The sequence below is a fragment of the Sander vitreus genome, chromosome 7 (assembly GCF_031162955.1).
Source record: "Sander vitreus isolate 19-12246 chromosome 7, sanVit1, whole genome shotgun sequence".
Classification (NCBI taxonomy): Eukaryota; Metazoa; Chordata; class Actinopteri; order Perciformes; family Percidae; genus Sander; species Sander vitreus.
The window spans coordinates 22,259,711-22,283,751 of record NC_135861.1 but is presented as its reverse complement, the minus strand read 5'-3'; the positions used below and the strand labels follow the sequence as shown (position 1 = coordinate 22,283,751).

Genomic DNA, 24,041 nt, shown 5'->3' with positions numbered 1-24,041 from the left:
AATCGATTATTCGGCAGAAAAATATTCATTATTTTTTGAAAATCGATTAATTGCCATAGTCATTTTTCAAGCAAAAGTAGTAAAAATATGCTACACAGTCTCTGGTTTGGGGTTTTCCAGTATGAGGACTTTCTGCTTTTCTTTGTCATATATGATAGTAAACTGAATATCTTTGAGTTTTGGACTGTTGGTCGGACAAAACTAAACATTTGAAGATGTAACTTTGGGCTTTTGGAAATTGTATTAAATTGTATTGTATAATATTTTTCACAATTTATTTTACATGTAATGCACTGAATGAGAAATATCGATATAAACGACAGTTGTTGGCGTCCATTTCACCATTAACCTTTTTTTTTTCTCCAAAAAGTTGATAAAATAATATTACATCTGGGGTTTGTTTGTCTGATCATCTGACTTATCTTGTTTCTTGCCATGTATGACTTCTGTGAACAAGTGTCACTTGCATTTACTCACAAGAACAAATGAGGAGTGAAATAATACAACTAAAAGAGAAAGAGATAGACTTTTTCTTTTTACTTCTCCTTTTTCTCAAAGTGGCGGGTAAAACAACATAAAGTGCTCAGAGTGCTGGACGGGACATTTTGGTTTGCACACGCAAGTCGTGAGGCCTCTGTGTAGCACAATGTCCTCTTTCTCTCTCTCTATCTCTCTCTCTCTCTCACACACACACACGCACGCACACACACACACACACACACACACACACACACACACACACACACACACACACACACACACACAGACTTCCTCTCTCTCTTACTGGTTGTTCCCTGAGTCAGCACTCTGCCTCAGCTCCAGTTTCTCTACCCCGGCCTGCCTCTGCCCGCCTGCCTGCAGGACACTATTAGGACATCACTGTGTGTGTGAGAGTGAGTGTGTGTGCGTGCCTTTGTGGGAGAGAGCTACTGTTGCATTTACGCGGTCAGGTCCTTTCACCATCTTATGCAATACGATATTTTTCACTTTGCGAGTAACCCTGGATATTTCTGTCTGCTCCACCGAATCAGCTATTGTACCAGTGCACCATAAAAGATGCACGTCTCTTCTCGCTTTCCTCTTGCTCTTCCAAAACACTCCCAATGGGCTTTCATGTTGTAGTGAGTGTGTGTGTGTGTGTGTGTGTGTGTGTGTGTGTGTGTGTGTGTGTGTGTGTGTGTGTGTGTGTGTGTGTGTGTGTGTGTGCTGGATACTACTAGTTCTCCTAACACGGCCCAAAAATAGCAAACTGAAGAGGTGTGAAGTAAAAAAGGAAAGGACACTTTAGTAAAGGAGTAACTGACACGGGGTGAGTCACTTTCACACACACACACACACACACACACACACACACACACACACACACACAGACAAACGTGGTGTGCTCATCCAAACTCATGCACATACAAGCATGCATATACAGTATATACAGAAGCACATACTACACACACACACACACACACACACACACACACACACACACACACACACACACTGCTGAGTGTGTGTAGGCAGGAATCACGGGTTTGTGTCTTGCTGCCATGTGTTTGGCTCTCTTTCTCAGTTTGTGTGGTTCCATTTGTCCTCACAAATTACAGTCAAAGAGTCCCCCTCTTTGGCTTGAGGTACTTCTACACAGTCACTGTGCCTTCATAAGCTCAGTTAACCTTTTTCTCAATAGATTAGAGTCCTCCATCAGCCTTTAGAGTTTTGTGAGCTCTGTGGGCCAGTGTAGATTCTAAAACTGTAATATGGGGAGGTGCTGAATATCTCCAAGTACCCGATTTAAGGGTCAACAACGGGGTCAGGTTTCACTCAGAGAGACCCTGACACCTCTTCTGTTCATCATTAGCGTATAAAGTTGTGTTTCACTGTGTGATGGCCCCTGACTGATCAGTCTATTGGCATGTGTGCTCTTCATGTTTACGTTCGTGAAAGTCCCTGATGGTCATTTTCACACACACCATGTGACCCAACATCACACTATCCACACATTTACTCATTGGCTGTACATCAATGATACTATAATTGTTAACTGATAAATAATTGTTTTTGTTGATTTACTCAAAATATATTGCAGTCCTGTCTCCTAAAAATCGCATTCCCATACAACTAAACTGCATTCTCAATTACGTTTCGAGGGAAACATATTTTGTCCCTGATTAAATTAGTTTTTGATGTCTCACAAATACATTTGTAATCAAAGTCTGCATAGGGAAGAGGTCGGGGCGGATGTTTGTGTCAAAGTAGCCTAACACAGGACTTTCCATCACCAAGGAGACCATTGTCCGTGTCCCGTGTCAACTTTGACTTATTTTAACTTACATACGTAACTGAGGGAGTCCTGTGTCTTTGTTGTGTATTGGTAAAGTGATTTGTCATTAGTGCCTAACTGAATCAGCAGTATCATTAATGACCTGAAGAAACACAAAAACTAGGGTTATTTGTTTTCCACAACTCTCATTTTTGATCGTAAATAAATGTTCACTCAGCGAGCAGAGTGATGTCTTTTCCGACTCCTTTTTACATCGGTGTTTATAGGATGTTGTAGTGTGAATACAGAAGTGAGAATGGGAGAGAGAGAAGGAGAGAGGAAATGATACTTAAGACGTTCAGCCAGTGCAGTGTCTAATGATCACAAGAGCAAAAGATACACGCACGCATATGAAAACTCATGCATGCACAACATGTGATCTCTTGATTAGTGCTGTAGTCACACCCTCCCACTCTCTCTGCTTGTTTTATCACAATCTGCCTCCTACTCCTGGGCTCCAATCAAAAAGAAACTTTCAAAAGATAATGCTTGCTCGACAAGAAATCAGCGATGACCTTTGTTGAAATAACTTAAAGGTCCAATATGTAATCTATTTACTGTAATAAATCAAAAAATGACCCCATCAGATATCAAAGGTGCAATATGTAATACTGGCAGCTATTGTTTAAAGTAGTTACTGCAGTACAAATTCAAAATACTGGAGAGAGTCAGCTCCCTCGGCCCCTCATACTCAGACTCGAAGTTCACGGAGATTGTCAGGCTGAGACCGCAGCATCCACAACAATGTTGCTAGACGCTTGTCTCACATAGCCAGACATACTTCACAGTACAGCGGAGTAGCTAACGTTAGATGCTGGCTATATTGACACACATAAAAGCCTGTGCTTACGCGGAGCTCTGTACCCAACTGACAGGCACACTTTTTCGGCTTAGAATTACAGTAGGAACCGCTAAAAATAACACCACCTTGCCGTCCTTTTCCACCCGACGGAACACACTTTATTGGCTTAGAATTACGGCAACAATCGCTTCCCGATTTATAGCCCCCCTCTCTTGGCTTCAAATAACTCACCGTTGTCAGCTCCAGCCGCTGAACAGGCTACATGTTGTTAACAACCGTGGCCCGCCTGACTGGTCCTCCGGTAACGTTAGCAGTTAGCAGGGTTAGCATGGCAGCGTCAGCCAGGACCAGTCAGGATCACTTTACTGGCTGTGTCTCAATTGTTTTTGCGAGTAACCAACTTGGGTACTCTAGCTATATAATTCAATTTGAGTAGCTACATGAATGTTGAAATGACATAAAATGCCCGTCCCTAGTAGCCGTGATACATTAGCCTGAAGCTAATGCTTACCTGTTCAGGAGGAAATTAGCCAACTCGGTGTCCTTTTGGGCTCTAAGCTGTCTCCATCTTTCAAATACATTTCCAATATTTAACCTGGGTTTGTTACGTCTCTGGTCACACAACTGTTAGAAACATGCTGTTTTTTTTAGGTCGGGTAGAATCTATCTCCGTTGATCCTGTTAGTTTGTTTGCTGCTTCCATGGCTGTACTGCTGTACTAAGGTTACAGCTGTAGCGTGCTGGGTTTACGTGTTTATAGGTATATCTGGCAACCCAGCCTGGCTATCAAACTGGGCAGTTGAAAGCAACACACAGGCCAAAACACAACTCCTTTTGAAATTTCTGGTCCGTGACGGAATTTCTGTTTGTGTTTTGGCCTGTGTGTTGTTATCAACTACCCAGTTTGACAGTAGGCCAGGTTGCCAGATAAACCTGTAAAAATGCAAACCCAGCTCGCTACAACTGTAACATTTCTACAGCCATGAAAGCAGCAAACAAACAAACAGGATCAACGGAGACCAGAGACATAACAAACCCCGGGTAAATATTGGAAATGTATTTGAAAGATGGAGACAGCTAAGAGCCCAATAGGACGCCAAGTTGGCTAATTTCCTCCTGAACAGGTAAGCATTAGCTTTAGGCTAATTTATCACGGCTACCAGGGATAAGCATTTTATTTCATTTCAACAGTTGTGTACTCACATTGAATTATGTAGCTAGAGTACCCAAGTTGGTTACTTGCAAAAACAATTGAGACACAGCCAGTAAAGTGATCCCGACTGGTCCTGGCTAACGCCGCCATGCTAACCCTGCAAACTGCTAACGTTACCGGAGGACCAGGCAAGCAGGCCACGGCTGTTTACAATGTGTAGCCTGTTAAGTGGCCGTAGCCGACCACAGTGAGTTATTTTAAGTCAAGAGACAGGGGCTGTTAATCGGGAGGACCGTGTGTTTGCAGTGCGTTTAGCGATCATTGCCTTAATTCTAAGCAAATAAAGTGTGTTCAGTCGGAGGGAGAGGACGGCAAGGTAGTGTTATTTTTAGCGGTTCCTACCGTAGCTAATTCTAAGCCAAGGAAGTGTGTCTGTCCGTTGGGTGGAGAGGACGGAGAGGTTGTTGTGTTTTTAGCGGTTCCTACCGTAATTCTACGCCGAAAAATGGTGTCTGTCAGTTGGGTACAGAGCTCTGCGTGAGGACAGGCTTTTATGACTCAGTATAGCCAGCATCTAACATTAGCTACTCCGCTGTGCTGTGAAGTAATGTCCTATGTGAGACAAGCGTCTAGCAACATTGTTGTGGATGCTGCGGTCTCAGCCTGGCAACCTCCGTGAACTTCGAGTCTGAGTAGGAGGGGGCGGGGGAGACGACTCTCCAGTATTTTGAATTTGTACTGCAGTTACTATTTTAAACACTAGCTGTCAGTATTACATATTGCACCTTTAAGACAATAAAACATTTTTATGTTTAGTGAAAATGTTCGTCTGACAGGACAAAAATTCATCTCTTTAAGCATGGAAAAGTATCTACAGTATAGACATTGAAAGCATGTGTTTGAGATGACTCAAAGTCTTAAGACGTAAGCTTATTATAGCTCTGACTATTACCAGGCTGATTAAAAGAGAATATGATCTATGAAGGTTATCATAAAGCACTCATGAAGCTGTGACACTTTTGTTTGCATGAAATGGCTTATCTTATCTTTATTTTTAGTTACCCAACTGAGCCTGATGATGCCTGTCAAAGCACAAAAAAATGAAATAAATTAATACCAATATGAGAAAATTTAAACCATGTTACTGAACTTTTCATTATTTACACTGTAGCTGTTGTACTCAACGCACTATATTATATAAGTGTTTAAACAGAGTGTGAGCATTTTTACTGATTTGTTTGGTGCTTGTTGGGTTGTTATTTTTTCAGGGATAAGTGGCATAACCCTTACATAAGACATCAGTTTTGGTTTCAGGCTTCCATATCCACAATTGGTGATATTGATTTATGGTCAACAGCATGTAATATACCCAAAACTTGATTTATTATTTGTAAGAAGAAAAATATAAAAAAACTAAAAGAAAAATTGTTATATGTATGAGTTTCTTGGCAGCTGCTTCATGTGCCTCTAAGAAGCAATGTTTTACATATTTATGATCAAGTATTTATACCCAGGATTCCCAGGTTACATTTGCCATGAAAAAAAGGGTGATAAAATAATGAAAACTGTAGGTCACGGATTCCAACACACTTTGACATTGTAGTGTAAAGAGATCCCACCCCTGTAAGCTGCTCATGTGGCCTGTCCTAACACTTCCAACTCTGGACCTGAGTCAAAGGTTTTGCCCATGATGACAAAGGGAAAAGTATGTTGTAGTCACCCAGTTGTTGTTTAAGGCGTCAAAGTAAATATTTGTCAGCGAGTTAGAAAATTGAGATGAGAGTACAGGTTAGTTCATGCAAGGTTGGATATGATTTAACTCTAATAAACAATTTAATAATGAATCTAATAGAAAACCATAGTTGTTCAAAATCTGATGACAATTATTTAAGCCTCCCTCGAGGGTTTATGTCAGGTCATGTGCGTTGGGAACTGGGGCGTGCAGTACAGTAAAAAGAGCATATGACTGATTGCTACATGCACACAGAACATTCCCATACATCACAGTGGTTTCACAATAAGATGTGTGAGTAGTCTTTTGTGGTTTCAGCTTGAAAAAAAAGCACATGATGCCACTGCACACATTTCATGACCAAATGATTAAGCTAAAAAAAGAACGGACTCCTTATGACTGTGATGAAAAAAAATTGTCAGATTTGACCAGCAGGTATTACACTTCACCTGCTGTAACATGTCAATACTAAGTGATTATGTCACTCTCACCTACTGTACTGTGTGCCTGGCAAGCACACCTTTCCCATCATCCCTGTGGGCTGCGATTGGCTGAAGGGCTAAGAGGCTGAGGTGTTGCAGCAAATAGCATGAGTCGTGGGATGGTCCTTTCTGCAACTCAAGGGAGGTTAATGAGTGAAGCTGCTGGGCTATCAGCCAGACATGAGCAGCAATGCTAAGGCTCCCACAATGAGCCTGACTGTATTACCACTGAGCTCTGTCTAATTATACACTCCCAGAGAAGGAGAGAGAGAGAGAGAGAGAGAGAGAGAGAGAGAGCATATTAGGTAGGGGAAAGAAAAAGTTATCAAGTGTCGCTGTGTGTCAGAGAGACTTACTCAGAGGGATGAGTGTAGATTGAAGTTGTAAGGGTGAGATAGAAGGTGTGTGTCAGTTAGAGCGAAGGAGAGAGAGGAGGAGGGAGAGATCAAGCAAGCTGGGGAGAGAGAAAGAGAGCACACTCACAGGGAGATAGAGGGAGAGAGAGAGCAAAGAGGCGTTTAGAGAGTGAGAAGGAGGAGAGGCAGGAATAGGATGAAGGGAGGGGAGGCTGAGCAGTAGAAAGGAGGTAGAGACTCGCAGTCTCAAAACTGGATATTCCTACGTGCCTGCTGCTGCCCGATCCAATGAGTAAACTCTCTGCTATCTGCTACGCAAAGGCACCCGGCGAGGTATGTGACCACACCGCTTCCTCTTCTGAGTGTGTGTGTACATGTGTGTAGGAGAGAGGGAGCGCAGGTGTGTAAGGAACTTTGAATGAAGGGATACACATGCCGTGCTGTGTGTGTTTGAATGCTGCTCTGAGGTAACAGGTTCAAGAGTTTCTGTAGGTACATGTCATCCTGAGAATGAGCTGGGTTAATTATAAGGAAGTGTGTACGTGTGTGTGTGTGTGTGTGTGTGTGTGTGTGTGTGTGTGTGTGTGTGTGTGTGTGTGTGTGTGTGTGTGTGTGTGCGTGTGTGTGAATGAATGAACGTATCATGTAGATCAGCACCTGTGTGTGGGGGTGTTTGTGTGAGTGAAAGGGCTTAACAGAGAGAGTGTGAACAAGAGGGAGACTGTGACGGATCCAAAGACAAGATGTATGTGAAAGACAGATACAGACACACAGACAGAGAGAGAGAGAGAGAGAGAGAGAGAGAGAGAGAGAGAGAGAGAGAGAGAGAGAGGTGGAGGTTCATCACTCATCATGACGGCAGATCAGGACTTTCAGAATTAGAGCAGTGGGCTTAAATAGCCCTGGTCCAGAGATAGCCAGGGGCCCTGGAGGAGCCCGCTTAAACTGGGAGGGACGAATATGAAATTGGTGAGGGTGGGGTTAATTGAGCCTGGGAAAATTTAGAAAGAGATGGAATGAGGGAGGGGGAGAATAGAGAAAATAGGAGGTACAGATGTTGACGGCAAATCTGGGAAAGATATGATGTGCAGGTGTGGGTGCATCAGGCATCTGTAATCTAACATTAGAAAACATGCACTGAAATAACTTCCAATGTGACCTTTCATTTTTAATATACAACTTTCCAAACCAATTGGTATAAAGAACTAAATGTTTCTGTTTCTGCATCCCTCAGTTGGGAATACAAAGCTATGTTTGTGGTTCTGTTACCGACTCCACTTAAAGCCCTCCTCCTTTCTCGCCAATCTTGATGGAGAAATACTACGCCAGTGTGCACGATTATGATTTCTGTATGTCTATTTCTGCTACAGCACTCGCTGTCCTTCTGCTGCATATCTGTGATACCCCATATGCTGCATATATGAACATTTCACAGGTTCAAACAGTTCTCAGCTATAGATGTCTTTCAAGCGAGACGTACAACATTTGTCACTGCTGACTTAATTCACTTATTTCAATTACAAGGACGATCTGCTAGAGTGTACAGGAAGTCTTGTGTCACTGAGAGATTGCTTTAAGAAATGCTCTTTTTGAGTGCACAATTACAAAGTGTGCCTCATATGCAAAGGAGCAATTTTTGCTCGTCGTTTCTGGTGTTGGATTCGTCATTATCAAGCAAGGACTCTGTGGTGTATCAGTGAGAGTTTGTGCCAAGGCGGGGCTCTAGCTGTAGTCAGGTGGCTTCAAAACCCAGATCTTCTGTGTTTAATATGTGACTTACTAATATGAACCGGCAGATGTGTTTTATGACTCTGGCTATGTACCAGAGAAGTGTCCTCATAAAGGATGTAAAGATGATGAAGAGAAACGTTTCTATGTCTTGTGGGAAACAGAAATACAACTCTCTGTGGGCTGAATGAGAAATACAGCATGTTCTTCCATCACATGTTTCTTAGAGTACTGTCACCCTGAAGAGCAGAACAGGCCTCTTGTGGAAGAAGGTTGAGTGGCTACTGGCCCTTTAAGAGGTCTATTTTTACAGGGGCACACTCATGCATGGAGACGCGCACAGAGGAGGCAGTGGCACACAGAGACTATTTGCTCTGCCTTACTTCTATGACTCCACACAACACATCCTATAGGACCATAACCCTGTGCTTGATTGGCTGAGTGAGATTCGTAAAAGCCCATTGTTTAGCCCATAGATGGGCATGTGTTTTTTCAACGCACGCTCAAACACGAAAATCATCAAAACTAAGTTACGAGGTTCACGCCCGACAAGGAGATTCAGCCCCTTTCAAGTTGATCTCTCTAAAGTCTAAAAGTGATAATGAGTGGGAGCTTGCAATAAAGACACCCTTATACACACTGTACACAAATGTGCCAACATTCCCACATACTTGTTTTGATATGCAGATAGCTATGAAAGAAATCTGAAAACATTCATGCCCCCTTCTTACAAACACATAATACACTTAGTTTACTTACACCCACACACTCCTCGAAAGAAAACAGAAATGGGCACATTTTAGAACATTTTTACACAAACACACATCCTTGCACTTAGATATGTGCATTGTGCTGTACACCCACGTAAAAAAACTACTTATACATCCTCAATATACGGACCTAAAATAATCTTCTCCTTATGCAATCTGCATGTTATATAATACATGCCTGTCATTATCACAGCGCTCCTTCACGCCCTGCTGTGCCTCTCCACCTACAGCACCATACAGACAGGCAGACACACACACACACACACACACACACACACACACACACACACACACACACACACCCTGCACCTTGTGTTGACAGTCATATACTCTACTCTAGCACTCTCACCCACGTTGAGTGTGTGCTCTCAAACAGCCAGCCAGTTGAGTGAAAGGGAAAGACAGAGAGTGGGTGGGTTGGGGGGACCGAAAGTGAAAGAGACAAAGAGGGAAAACTTAGAGAGGGAAGTGTAGATTCAGGCAGAGACTAAACATTTGCATGATTTTATGAATTTGTGCATGTGTGTGTGATTTGTAGGGCTGTATGTGTGTTTGCTCTGCCAAAACTCCCCTTTCACCCATTGAAACTGTTTGTGGGCACAGCAGTTTAGCAGGTATTTGAGGCTACATAACCCCATATAACCTTATTCGTGTTTTCATTTTCTTTACCACCCTGTTCCTCAGGCTCAGATACCAGGGAACACAGCCATGTCTTGCATGTCATCCTCTCACAGAATGGAAAGGGAATTAAACCCCTGTCATTCTTGCTGTTCAGCTACATTTCTAAAAACTGTGCTGCAACGTAAGCTCGTATTGTACTTAATTGAATCAACGTATATGAAAAGTGCAGCTCACATAATTGTTTTAATCATTCTAAAGGGAACTGACTAATCAAGCAATGTGTGTATATCTGCGATGTGTCAGCACAGGCATATAGGGCACTACATCCAAAATGAACTTGCCTTAATTCAAATCATTTAGAAAACAGTATAGCAACTTAGTGGTATTGCACAAATCTCGCCTAAGGTACATGCTAATCATGAAGTAGTTCTGTGTTTAGGGCACTTTTGAATCAGTCAAGGGGACCGCCATGCCCACTGTTCTCAGATCAGCACTCTCACAGTTGAAGGGTATGAAAATTGGCCTGGGAGCTCAGCAGAGGAGCCAGGAGTGTGATGAATAATCCAAAACAGAGGCAGGTGTTTGAATACAGTTGACACTGTGCCAGACTACTTTAAGGTGACAGACACACCTGTTGGGGAGGCTGTCCCACAAGAATGAAGTGGTATATCATAGGATGCATTTACATTCAGACCCACATACGGTGTGGGAATGTGCGTGTGTGTGCAATTGCAAACATGTGTACGCAATCTGTCAGTTACCGGAGTCTTTTTTTCGCTCTTTGTCGATTGTTTTCTTTGGCCCTGACTCGCTAACCCTTGTGTATGATCAAGCAGTATGTTCTCCTCCTCCTCCACACTTCATCTACAATAGGGGTCAACAACCTTTCAACTCTGCCTCCCACCACTTAACACCCACAGTTTTTCAGCCAGGCCTGCCTCTCTGCTCCCTCGTACAGACAGACGTGCACAAGCATAATATATTGCAAAGTATCGGTTTTGGTATCACTGTACAGAAAGTGTAACGTCTGAGACATCCTGTAGCCTATAGCATCAATAGTGAGCCTGTCCTGAAGTTGTGTATTACCTTCCCTATCCTTGCTTCCCTATTCATTTCTTTTTTTATCCTTCGCAGCATTGAAATAACTCAGCAAAACATCTTTCTCTAATTTAATTTGGCTTCTTTTTTTTAAAATTATTAGCAGAGATTGTCAAATAGCTGCGTGATAAAGGTTCTCTCTCAAGTGGGACTCTCGTTTTGAAAACAAGCATTACTGTAAGCCCACTCAATCCTATTTCAATATCATTTGCAGCACCCTCTATAACAAACAGCATAAGCCATGTGTTGAGTAAATGGCTGGGACTGTGTGTGGCTGGGCAGCAGATTTGTTGTGGGAGGGGTTGTAGAGCAAGAGCAATAATGGCAGTGTATAGCAATGTTGCCTTGAATACCGGCAGTGATAACGGTAATCCAGACAGTATCTATGAAGCCAGTCTAGACAGGCATTCTAAAAAGAATGCCTGTCTAGGCACTGAGGAGACCTGGCCATGCTCTCTCAGTGGAGTAGTCATCATGATGTTTGCTTACAGCTTGCTGACATTTTCTGATAAACTAGAGAACCAACAAAAAACACAGTTTGACTGTCAGTCGCCAGGGGACAGTGCCAAAAAAAAAAAAATCTTTGGAATAAAAAGTAACCCCCCCTCCTCTTTCACACACACTCTTGTCATTTCTCTGTCAAGTTGTTTCTAAACCATTAGATTTTTTTCACTCTTTGAGTCTCTTCCTTTGTCTCTCTCTTTGCCCTCTCCTCTTTCCTTGACCCCCCTCCTTGTAAGCTACTGATCTCATAGCATGAGAGTACTACTCGCATCAAGGGCTCTAAGGTAGACTAATCATGTGGCAAACTAGTGAGAGAGACTGCTATCCGTGAGCCAGTGAAGCTGAGCATGTAAAAAGTTTGGAAAAATAATTTAGAAAAAACAAGTGAGCTGCAAGAATGGAAATGCAAAAGCATGACTGTGCATCAGCATCAGTTGCATAAGAATCACTGTCACCTAACCAATAGTAATGTTTGTTTCATGTTTTTTTATACTTTGTGATGCATGTGATGCCAACAAATTGACACCAAAGTCATCTCTTTGTGGTTGAAAATGTAGTTGGTGCAGATGCCGCATAAGAGGCATACTATCAGATTGAGAGCAAAAATGAAAACTCCCATCAGTAGACATTTAAATGTCAATGAATGACAACAATATAAGACCCGCGTTAGAAAATGTCAGCCACAAGGTTTGCAGAATATCTGTTAACTGTTCCACTTGTTCCCTGCTGACCCATGCATGCACACCGGCATGTGCAGTGTAAGTGTGTGATTGTATTCACAGAAGCAGAGAGACAGACGAACACTGCAAGAGTCTGCCATGGTCAGAGGAAGAGGAGAACATGGTGGAGGATTTTTTGCTTCTGCTGACTGGCTAAACTGCATGTAATTAGTCAAGTCATATTTTTAACTGATATTGCGTGAAAGCCAGCTTAAGGAGCCGTAGCTGCCCTATTTATACCCTAGGGGCTAATGGCCTGTACCACTACACAGGGGGATTTCCTCCCAGAACTATACTAAGCCTTCCTTAGGCCGTACCAGTTGGGATTCACAGGGATTAACCCAGCAATACATTATGGGCGTCACCCTCTAGTCTGCATCACTCACGCTGTTCTACTCTCGTCCAATCAGCTCTTTTCTTGCAGTGTTTAGCATACTCTGTTTACAGCTCTGCTTTTCAGAAGGCGGTATATAGGTTTGTTTTTACTGCCCTGATGGCACACACTGATGATCTTATTCTTCATCAAAAAACACAGATATTTTCATCAATTTGTGTTTAGGGAAGTCTTTCATGAGTGAGCACATATTCACAAAAATGTAATCTTAGAATGAGTCTTTGAGTGCAGGGCTGCTGGCTCATCTTGTTGATGAATGGGTCAGAGCCCTGAAGGCTGACCTGGCCTTTTGCCCAATAAGCTATTGCCCGTATCACCCTGTCCTTTTATCAGCTTAGCCTGGCTTATTGTGGAGTAAGCCACCACACACGTTTAGTAGTACTCGCCTCCTCCCCTCACCACCTCACCACCTCTTGCCATCCATCTGTCTATCTATCTATCTATCTATCTATCTATCTATCTATCTATCTATCTATCTATCTATCTATAGTATCTATCTATCTATTTATCTATAGTATATCTATCTATCTATCTATCTATCTATTGTCTCGATTCGATTCTTTCACGATACATGGGTGCCGATTCGATTTGTATTTAACAAAAACAAAAGTTGAATAATACACTTCTTGAAACAATATATCATGAGACATTTCTAAAAACTAATTGTTTTCTAAAAATAATGCAAAATAATGCACATCACATGTCAGTCAGTCAGTCTGACATTTATTTACTGTAATTTGTAAAGTAGTACATAGCATGTATTTTCTGTTTTGCTGGAAACGCATATGATGTAGTCGCTGTCAGCAGTACTGTATAAACAGAAAATATTAAGGTTAATAATTGGTTAAAAAAATTTCTAGGGAAAAGAATCCATTTTAAAAACCGTCGCAAAAAATATCAATACATACAATTCTCAATTTTCTATCTATCTATCTGTCTATCTATCTATCTATCTATCTATCTATCTATCTATCTATCTATCTATCTATCTATCTATCTGCTGTGTCCTCTACACCCCCCTTCCCCTCCACTCTCCTCTACTTTCCCCCCTGTTCAGATCTGTTACATTCAGCAACAAATTTCTGCTGCCTCAGACGTCCATCATAGATCCCCCACTCAGCCTGAAACGTGATCAGACACCCCATACGAGGCTACGCATGAGGAAGAAAAAATAAAATGCCAAAAAGACCAGAAGCTAAGACTGTAAAACATGTTCCATGTTCAAAAGAACCTGCTGAGGAGAGGGAGCAAATCTTCCACCACTACGATTTGTTTGGTGTAGTGTGACTCATCTGACTTTTCTTGTCTAGGCCTGACCCTGTGTGTGCGTGCGTGTGTTTGTGTGTGTGTGTGTGTGTGTGTGTGTGTGTGTGTGTGTGTGTGTGTGTGTGTGTGTGTGTGTGTGCATGCATGTGTGATGGACAGATTAAATAGTGCAAAGCCAGAGAGAGACAGACAGGAACAGCAAGCTTGAGATAGAGAAAGAGTGCGCCAAATGTCTCAGTGGTGCCATAAATGATTGACAGTGCAGTGTGACTCCACTGTGAGTTTTCTCGTGTTGATGTTTGCCTGCTCTGTGTGTGTGCGTGTTCAATATGCTAAATATCAAAGTATGCATGTATAAGTAGAGAACAACAGTCATTTCTGTATTGCGATATTGTAGTAAACACTCTTTGATGATCCCCGTCCTTGCTCTATTTCCTCGTCTTTCACTATGACTGAACGTCTAAATTTATATCAAACACTTACTAGTAATATGATTTACGTAGAATTATTTTTATTAGTACTAAATGCTGTTCACAGGGCAGGGGTATCAATATAATTCATTATTTGATTTGCTTCACTAGATTTTGTTCCTATTTATTTCCTTTTTATGTTTTGAGTTTTATTCATATTGGTTACAAATTTAGTTGTAGATAAGTCAACTCTGACACCTTACTGTGTGAGCAATGGGTTTATTTATTTATTTATTTAAAAGGGATAGTGCACATCAATTTGTTTACATTTTGTTCACACTCAAAATGTAAATGTGCCAGAGTTAGCAAAAAAGCTAATTTTCATCTGTAGTCCTTGGCAGGTCAACACATCATAATATTACATTAATAAAAAAAAGAATGCAAGAAAGATAGAAAGCAAATTAAGAAAGAAAAAATAAGAGAAAAGAGAAAGGGACAAATAAAAAAATAAAAAAAATAAGTACAATGCAAAGAAGGGCAGTACGTGTAATATACTCATAGAAAAATTAATAGTGGCAACTTAATGCTGCCAACTGTATATTCAAATTAGTCATTAAGGTTTTTAAATATTTAGAAATACTAATTACACTAAAATGAACAGTTTTCTGTTTGTAATCCAGCTTTTATATATAAGAATCCTGCGATTCTCTGGCCTATTGATCCTGTTTTATTGAATATTAATGAATGCAATTACGATCAGATGTTTTTTTTTTCTTTTTTCATTTTATCTTTATGATTTTGTTTATTTAAAGTCAAATAAGATATTGTTGTTACTTTCCTTTAACAAGACTGAATATTGATTACATTGATTCCATTTGACATTACAATGTGGCCCTAAATCTCATAATGTTGTTTAATCTTACTCCAAAATTCTCCAAAATTTAAAAAAGGAATCTGTATCTTTACTCTATTAATTGTGATACTTGAAATGAACCCAAGCAAATACAGAAATGCTAGAGCAGACCGCGCTTGTGCCCACACAACCTCAGTTTCAAACAGCATTCACTTTGAAAAGTCAAAGTAATCTCCTAAATGTCAGAGGTGACTTTTTTGGCAATCGTCACCTCATTGTAAGAATGTTTCAGTGTGGCCTGCTAGCTAATGTGTCTGTACACACATCCAAATCTGATTAGCTTTCCACTCCATTGAGGTTGAGAACTTAGACAAGGTTAACCTTTATTTCCAAAATATTGCTGGATAAGAATCTGCATTTTGCTCTTTGTTTGAAACGTTAGGTTGCCTGAATTGCTAAGTGAAATAAAGAACATAAAGATTGCTTTTTACAACTCACCACCAATAATGATTTGATTGCTTCATTAAATCCTTTTCCCCGTGTGCTCCAATTTACATTTTCATTCCTTTATTGCATTTCTGCACTGGTAATTAACATAAGCTTGTTTGAACTGAGGTTTAGCCCTGTTTCTTTGACGAGAAGCCTACGGGGTTATTTGCATAACGTTGCATTTTCAACCTTGTGCCTGTTTATTATTTTGTAAAAGGTTTCTATACTGACAGGTTTCTGATTTCTTGCCATGAATGAGCAACATTGCTTTCATCAATTCAGTCCTAATAAGCCATACCAGCCATACCAACACACTTCACTTGCACTGACTGAATCACTGAGGCAAATCATTCAGAGCTCTCCTGTAGTGCTCCTAGCGTATGAGCCTGTGTGTGTGTGTGTGTGTGTGTGTGTGTGTGTGTGTGTGTGTGTGTGTGTGTGTGTGTGTGTGTGTGTGTGTGTGTGTGTGTGTGTGTGTGTGTGTGTGTGTGTGTGCACGCATATGAAGTCAAATCAAATGTATTCATAAAAGTTCTTTTAACAACAGGTTTGTCAGAAAGTGCTTTGATGAGAACAAAGGACACAAATTCAGACGAAAACTACAGTTAAACAAAAAGAACAAGTATATTGTGTGTGTGTGTGTGTGTGTGTGTGTGTGTGTGTGTGTGTGTGTGTGTGTGTGTGTGTGTGTGTGCGTGTGTGTGTGTGTGTGTGTGTGTGTGTGTGTGTGTGTGTGTGTGCGCTTGATGAATGTGAGCTTTAGTTTTGAGTCAGAGACATATGCAAAAGCCTAAAGTCTGAGAGTGTGTGGGATGAGCCTCCTACCACGTCCCTCCCTGTCTCTCATCAACTGTCTCTCTGCCTCCCCTTCATCCTTTCCTCTTTTTAATGTGCCAACATTTCTTCAGAAATATATATTAACTGATTAATTGATCCATTCATAACTTTTTTTTGTTAAAAGATACATTTAACCAGTTAAACTTAAGTGGAAAGCAAACCTACAGACAGCAAGGCGGCATACAGTCAATTTATCCCGCCCAGTATATAATCTGTATGTGCTGCATCCTTGACTGTTTGTGTGTGTACATTTGTGTGCGCAGATATGTGTGTGTATGCATGTTTGTATCCCTCACAGTGATTAAAGCAAGTGGGCGGCACCAGCAACTGGTCTGCCTGTGTGGCTCTGCATAGCAGACATGTTTCTCACTGCTAGATATTACTCATTTCCTCAGCCCTTTGCACACATAAGCACACACACACTCTTGACACACACACAGTCACATACACAACAGATACTGAGACAGATAGCAGGCTCTCAGTTCTCTCCCACAGTTTGGTGGGCTCGCTGGTGTTTATTTCATGTGCACAGTGATCAGAGGCAGTGTGTGGCTGGGGGCTGCTGATATCTGCGGGTGTTGTAACTGGTGGCAGTGCTGTGGAAGAGCAGTGTAGCAGTGAGGAGCTCAGGAGTGGGTTGACCCTCTGGGAGGACTGGAATATGAATGACTGCCAAGACTGGGACGTCGGCTCAGTCTGCACTAAGGTCAGTCTCGCATCACATCACAACTACCAACTCCATCCAACCTGTCTGCCTGCTCCCACATTCTCTCACTGCTCTTTTGGATTCAAAGAGCCGTTGTTTACCACTTTTCTATTGCAATTAGCACTACTGGACTATCAATTGGTGTTTTATTTGATATTAGCAACATAGACAAAGCTAGAGATTAATATTTTGCAGTTCTGTTGTTTTTTTTTAGGTTTGCAGAGTATAGAGGAGCATTAGATAGTTCACTGAGAAATGCATGTAGAGAAAAGGCGGGATGAGGTGGAGCAGTGCAAATACATATGTCAAATTTGACAATTACTTGAGAGCAAGTTGAAGAATGTAAGCATTTTACATTTTAATATAAAAACATAACAACTGTCTCAAACTGTTTTTATTTTTTTTAATCAGTTTTAAGCAAAAAGAAAATGAAAATAACTTGCAAGTATGTAATGTGCTTACATAGCAAGCAAAAAGTCTTGAGGTAGTATTTCATTGGAAGGAATGTGTTATATAATTATATTTGTGATCTGTCAGTTTTTATATATTTAAATGCTACGAGCACAGTAGCTCCAGCTAAACTCCAGCTCTGTGTGCAATGTCTGCACAGTGTAGGAGTATTCTGTTAGAATACATTTCTCTGCAAACTCCTCCACATGCACAATTGTGTTTTGTTTTCTTGTACTTTTTTTGGCAAGTTTATATTGGGTCTATTTTGACAACCTTTTTCATAAGGGCTGTCAAAATGACTGGGTGTCAGAGTCATTTGAGGAGAAATATTGAAATCATATTTTTTTAATGTAAGAAATCTGGATTCTAGAGTTATTGTAATTCCAAGTTATTGTGCAGAGAAAGAGTTTTGAGGTAAAAAAAAAAAAAAAAGTTCAGACCTTTGGAATACTGTGTGTACCTTATTAATGTGTTTTGAGATAGCTTTTTCCTGTGGAATTTGTTTTAATGTTGTTGCTTCTTTTCTTTTTTTTAATTGGCAAAAATTTTAATAATTGAAAAATCTATTTGTCGTTTTTTATTTTTTATTTAATCAATACATTGCGTAACTGTGTGGGTGTTAATGGTATGTTACTCTTCTGATATTAACTGCTTGTCACATTTAATAAATTAATTGATAAGATCATCATAATTAATTTGATGAAAAACTGATTATTCTAGGAAAACCAATGATATATAATATACATGAACATGTGTATGGATTATGTCAGGAATCATTTCCAAATGTTGCTGCAGTCTGAAGGCATTTCATCCGAAGAATAGTCATTTTTATGAACCCCAGAGGTCAATGTGCGTTTATAGCCCACAGAAAGCCATGTTGTCTTTCAGCTGAACTGAAAATATGTCACATAAATTGGACTTGGACAAGATTTTACATCAGTCCATAGTCCATCATAACCATTTCCCACATTCTACTCCATCACACCCGTCCTGTCAGTGTCTGAGACAATAAATCCCCCTCCTCTCACCACACAATTTTCAGTTTTTACACTCAGATGCACACACAGCTTGCTCTTCTCTAACACTTATTCTGTTTTTGGACCAAGTCACTTGATGAGCAACAGTTTACCCGCCTCTCCATGGAGTATCCCCATCTAACCTCTCTAACCGAGTGGATGTGTGTGTGTGTGTGTGTGTGTGTGTGTGTGTGTGTGTGTGTGTGTGTGTGTGTGTGTGTGTGTGTGTGTGTGTGTGTGTGGACACAGTTGTCATGGTGACAGTGTGGTGGATGGGGAGACGGCAGGGAGTTGGTAGGCTGTTGAGACAGACTTGCGGGTGAGTGCGGGGCTGAGTGGCAGCATGGTGCAGTGGTGTTGTGGCGGCGGTGGGAGCAGCGATGGTGGTGGTGGCGGTGGTGGTGGAGGAGGAGGAGGGATCAGCTGGGCTGGCAGAGCGGCAACCATCACTTCAAAAGAGCTCATTTAAAACGTTTTGGAGGAGAATTTGTAGAGCTCCCCCGCATTTCTCACTGAATCAAACAAGACTGCAAAATCTCTGTCACATTTGAGGACTCAAACACAAACACACACACACACAAAGACCTAAACAAATAAACACATTCACACATTTCTCCCAGAAAGAAAGAAAAAAATTACACATGCACACAAACATGGCACACATGCATGCACACACACACACACACACACACACACACACACACACAATCACACGCATTTCCCCACACCCCTGCTGTGACACATAATTAATATGCAAAGACACATATCCTGTATCCACAACAACTGGTGGTAATGTCAACAGTGTTTCTGTCAGCTTTTGGGTGGGTGGCGACCAGCTTTGCCTATCACTGGGGGAGTTAGTACAGCCGCCTGAGGGAGTATTTGTCTGTTACTGTCCGTGTGTGTGTCTGAAAGAGAAGGGGTGAGTGGGGGGGGGGTTCTAGTAGTAAGCTCATATATAATACAGAGAACACCCGGGGGTGTCGTGGGGGTGGTTCATGAAAGTGGTACAAAAACATATCAACATATTCCAATCATCCCCTGAGAGTCATAGATGAAAACTCTCCTGCTGTGAGCGCTGTACACATACTGCACTGCCTCTGAACTTCATTGGCTACAAAATGTATTTTTAGTCCACATGTGGGAGTAATGTGTTTGAATGAAACAAGTAAGTTGGTTAGTTTCAGCCCCACCGCAGTGCGCATAGGTAATGACTAATTAGCGACAGCTATCAGAAAGCTAAGTTTCAAACCCTTTGAAAGTAGTTTAAATGAGCGAGTCACTGGCTGATTTCTCGCCATCTGTCTGATGCAGCTGAATGATTGTTTGTATTTATGTCTGACCAGACTGACAGCTAAGTCTTAACTACTGATGCCAGGACCTGACAGACTGTCCATTCTCTATGTTCATACTTAATCTCTCTTTCTTCTATCTCTGTCCTTTCCCTCCTTTTTGCCTACCCTATCGCTACTCTCTCCAGGTGAGTGGCGCTCCAGTACAAAAGAATCAACAGTGATCTGACAGGGATGCTGTGTAGCAGCCTTCCCCTCTGTCTGCGCCCCTCGTTCTCCCGTGAGGCCCATGTGACCTAGCCTACACCCACATACAGGGGGACCCCAGTGCCGCTGGAGCCCACCCATGAATCCCAGCCCCGACCGCGGCAAAGAGTGCCTCCCTCCCAAGAAAAGGGAGTCTCGGCAAGGATCGTCAGAACACCACAATCCTCTGGACGAGTTTAAACCCCCGGTGCCAATCCGGAGTCGGTCCAGCGCAGGGGGAGGGGAGGGAGGCAGGGAGGCCAGTGACAGGGACCGAGCTCTGATTAACCCAAATCCCCATGTACTACATACTCCTCCACCGCTTCCTGCTCCAGCACCAGGCCTAGCACTGCCCTTACCATGGCACTTGAGCTACTCTCCCTCTGTCTCTCTCCCCCTTTTCCCAGGGCAGGTCAGCGAGAGGATGGGCTCAGGGTCTCCCGCTTGGAGAGATGATTCTCTCCCCTCGCCTCTGTCCCACCACTCCAGGTGGCTTAGAGGGGATGGGCCCCTCTCCTTGCCACCTTCCCCATCCTCCTCCTCCTCTTCCTCCTTCAAGACTCCCTTCCCAGCCGATTCTAGAGAGATATGGTCCTACATTAACAGTGGCCGGCGGGACAACAGCTCCTCTCTCTTCTCCCCATCATATTTGTTTAGCCACCACTCTGTCTACCCTCAACAGCCAAGGTTTGTTGAAGCCAGACACAGATATTTGGGTAAGAGGCTCAACGGCCTGGACGGGCCAGGCAGCAGGACTGCCTCAACCTCCAGGCCTCTGCTTACAGGAGAATATGGGAACGATAGCAGCAGAACCCGGCTGGACATCAGTCCACACAGTTCCCATACCAACGGTGGACGGAGACAGCAGGAGGATCTAACATCCCGTGTCCATTCTGGAGGGCCATTTTTGTCAGACTCTCAAGCTCAGGAGGGCCCTGAGCCACATTCCTCACTGCAGGACAGACAGCCACATGGGATGGTTAAGACCAGCCTACTCTCCACCAGTCCCCATCCCCTCGGACCAGTCCCCAGGGCAGGTAGAGGGGGACCTTTGGACCCCCAAGGGGTCACACCAGCTGAAGCCCAGATCTACTACTCCTTAGGATCGGTGTGCCACCCCAGCCCTCAGGTCCAAACATACCCACTCTACAGCCCCTCAGGAACAGCTCTGTACAACCTGCACAGGGAGCCAGGACCCAGACAGCACAATCAAAGGAACTCACCACACTCACCCTTGGGTCTGCCTAACAGCCATGACAGGCCACAAAGAGACCGGGACAGAGACCAAGAGAGAGACAGAGAACATCTTCTACAAAGGGACAGGGAGCAAGGTAAAGACAAAGAGAAGCACCTACAACGTGACAAAGACCAAGAAAGAGACAGTGAGCGCGAGAGACGACGGGACAGAGAAAGACACAGAGGGAGAGAGTTATCTCCTTCTCATCTTCACACCTCAGCCCCGGCCCTTCACTCATCTCCCCCTGTGCTCCTACCTTACTTCACCAAGGGTTCTCTGATTGAGTTGGCCAGCGGGCGATTGAAGAGGGTGGAGGAGCTGCGGACCGAGGACTTCCTGAGGAGTGCAGATACCTCCCCGGAGTTCCACCTCAGCACCTGCACTGTGCTGCTGATTTCCCCCAGCAGTGCACAGGGCTTCAGCCACCTGCAGGTCCACCTCACAGACCGCAACACTCAGGTCAGCTTTCTCTTTAGATGTATGCTTGGGTTTACATGCAGATATATATTTTACTACATAATCCAATATAATTGAATGAATAACTGCATGACAAGATGAGTGTTAATGCAAATCAGTCACAGTTTAGGCTGTATATGTTTTCAGGTAAAAACATCAGTTTAATTACTAACACGTTTTTCATGCACACCAAAGTCAGATTGTGGTGATGATAAGTGACTGACATAAGAGACCTCTTGGTTGAGTATAAACAGTAACAATGTTGTTGTTTTGTGTAGGAGTTACTGAAGGTCTTGGTGGAGTATCCGTTCTTTGTGCAGGACCGAGGCTGGTCTTCTTGCTGCCCTGAGAGAACCACACAGCTGTATGGCCTGCCCTGCCGCCAGCTCATGGAGGGGGATGTCTGCTTGGCTCTCACCCCCACTCCCACCCAAACCCACCGGACACACACGCGTACTGGCTCCAGGGCCCATCGCACGCAACTCTCCTCCAGGGCTGCAGGAGAACCCAGTAGCTCGCACAGGGAGGAGATGCCACCTCCCCCTCCTCCCCCCCCTCTTCCTCACCATCCACCTCCTACTCTGCCGGCCCCTTTACGCGCTCAGGCTGCAGAGCCTCCCGCTCAGGAGCAGCCGCGTCTACGCAAACGGCGTTGGTCTGCCCCAGATACCCTTCCCTCAACCGGAACTGTTGAAAGCCTCCTGGATTTACCTCATGGCTCCAAGCTAATGAAGTGGCAGTAGAAACTTGGAAATGCATACATATACATGCATAATTACACACACACACACACACACACACACACACACACACACACACACACACACACACACACACACACACACACACACACACACACACACACACACACACACACACACACACACACATAAGCACATACACACCCTCCTTGTCTCTGTTGCACCCACCAAGACAAACACTGGAGAGACCTTAAGGTAGGGTTGCAGGGAAGGAATAAAAACAATAGAAAACACAATTTACGGGTGTCCACATTGTTGCCCAAGATATTAACCTAGTCCAACCTAGTCTGGCCCCACCTTTTATTCCTTTCTTTTCCTTTGTTTTCCTTTCCTTTCCTTTCCTTTCCTTTCCCTCAACCTTACTCAGCACAATCCTGAAAGGAGCAGCATCTGAACGATCTCTGGATGACTCCTTACAGACACACTGAAGACATTTAGTGAGACAATCAAGCACTTGTCTGTGTTCACTCTGTTTTTGTAATGGTTGTCCCAAGCACCTACTTACTGACAGTGTTTTCTGCAGGGTTTTCGATTTTCAATCAGTGTTATGAAAGTAAACGCTATTGAAGAAGTGCAGATATATATGAACAAAAGTTGACTATATATATTACATTACAGATGTTATATTCAGTAAATATGCTAAACAGATTTAATGCAATCTCTCTGTCAATTTCGCAATGCATTTTTGTTGTTTTTAATTGTCTTGCTTCTGAGCCGATGTCTACATGTCGGCCTGGGCAGGCAAGGTGAATGTATGAGCAACTCTTCGCCTTTTTTATTCTCATCACTGGGAGTCCTTTCAAACAATTGATTGTTCGTCAAGGCATTATCCTCCAATATGTTCTTAACGTTATCTCTGAGAAAGGGAGAACACTAATGAAAACTGCGTAACAGACAATCCCACCCACACAGACAGGTCTGTGCCACATCGCCTCGACACTCATGGTGTTTTTCCATTAAAAACTGAATGATGGAAAGATTCAAAAGTGCAGTATGGCATAAGAGTAATGGTGCTAATAACACGTTGGAACATGATGCTTTGTGAATACCCTCGACCCCTGTGTACGCTTCTGTTCCCATCTCATTTTTTACGTACTGTATTTGTTTGAAGGCAGGGAAAATGATGATAGTATTTTAAACTCAGATACGGGTATCTCCTCTGATTCAGCACACTCTCTCACTTTAGTTTTTGTGTTTGTTTTTTGTTTTTTAAATTTTATTTTCAAACAGAAAACCTTACCTGTTGATTTTTTCTTTTTAAATGTTATAGCTACAAAAATGTATATTTTTAAAAATTGTGAATCTGTTATATGATGTTCGCTAGAAATAAAGGAAAAAAGCTTTATAGA

At 42.6% G+C, this 24,041-nt stretch overlaps 1 protein-coding gene across 3 annotated transcripts; it reads left to right on the top strand.

Annotated features, from left to right (window-relative positions):
* Positions 1-929: 929 nt before the first annotated feature.
* LOC144521094 (uncharacterized) lies at positions 930-24,037 on the top strand. Of its 3 annotated transcripts, none has more exons than XM_078255392.1 (3): positions 930-1,309; positions 20,181-21,934; positions 22,210-24,037. In XM_078255392.1, the coding sequence occupies exons 2-3, from the start codon at positions 20,339-20,341 to the stop codon at positions 22,672-22,674; spliced, it is 2,061 nt and encodes a 686-aa protein (XP_078111518.1). In that variant the 5' UTR covers positions 930-1,309; positions 20,181-20,338; the 3' UTR covers positions 22,675-24,037. The 3 variants fall into 3 exon arrangements, with proteins under 3 accessions (XP_078111518.1, XP_078111517.1, XP_078111516.1); XM_078255391.1 differs by lacking the exon at positions 930-1,309 and adding an exon at positions 6,672-7,172; XM_078255390.1 differs by lacking the exon at positions 930-1,309 and adding an exon at positions 14,684-17,234.
* Positions 24,038-24,041: the final 4 nt, after the last annotated feature.

Excerpts from the sequence above, each read along its gene's own strand:
- LOC144521094 (XM_078255392.1), top strand. The coding sequence starts at position 20,339 with ATGAATCCCAGCCCCGACCGCGGCAAAGAGTGCCTCCCTCCCAAGAAA. Across the intron at positions 21,935-22,209 it reads TCACAGACCGCAACACTCAG|GAGTTACTGAAGGTCTTGGT; the intron begins GTCAGCTTTCTC and ends TGTTTTGTGTAG.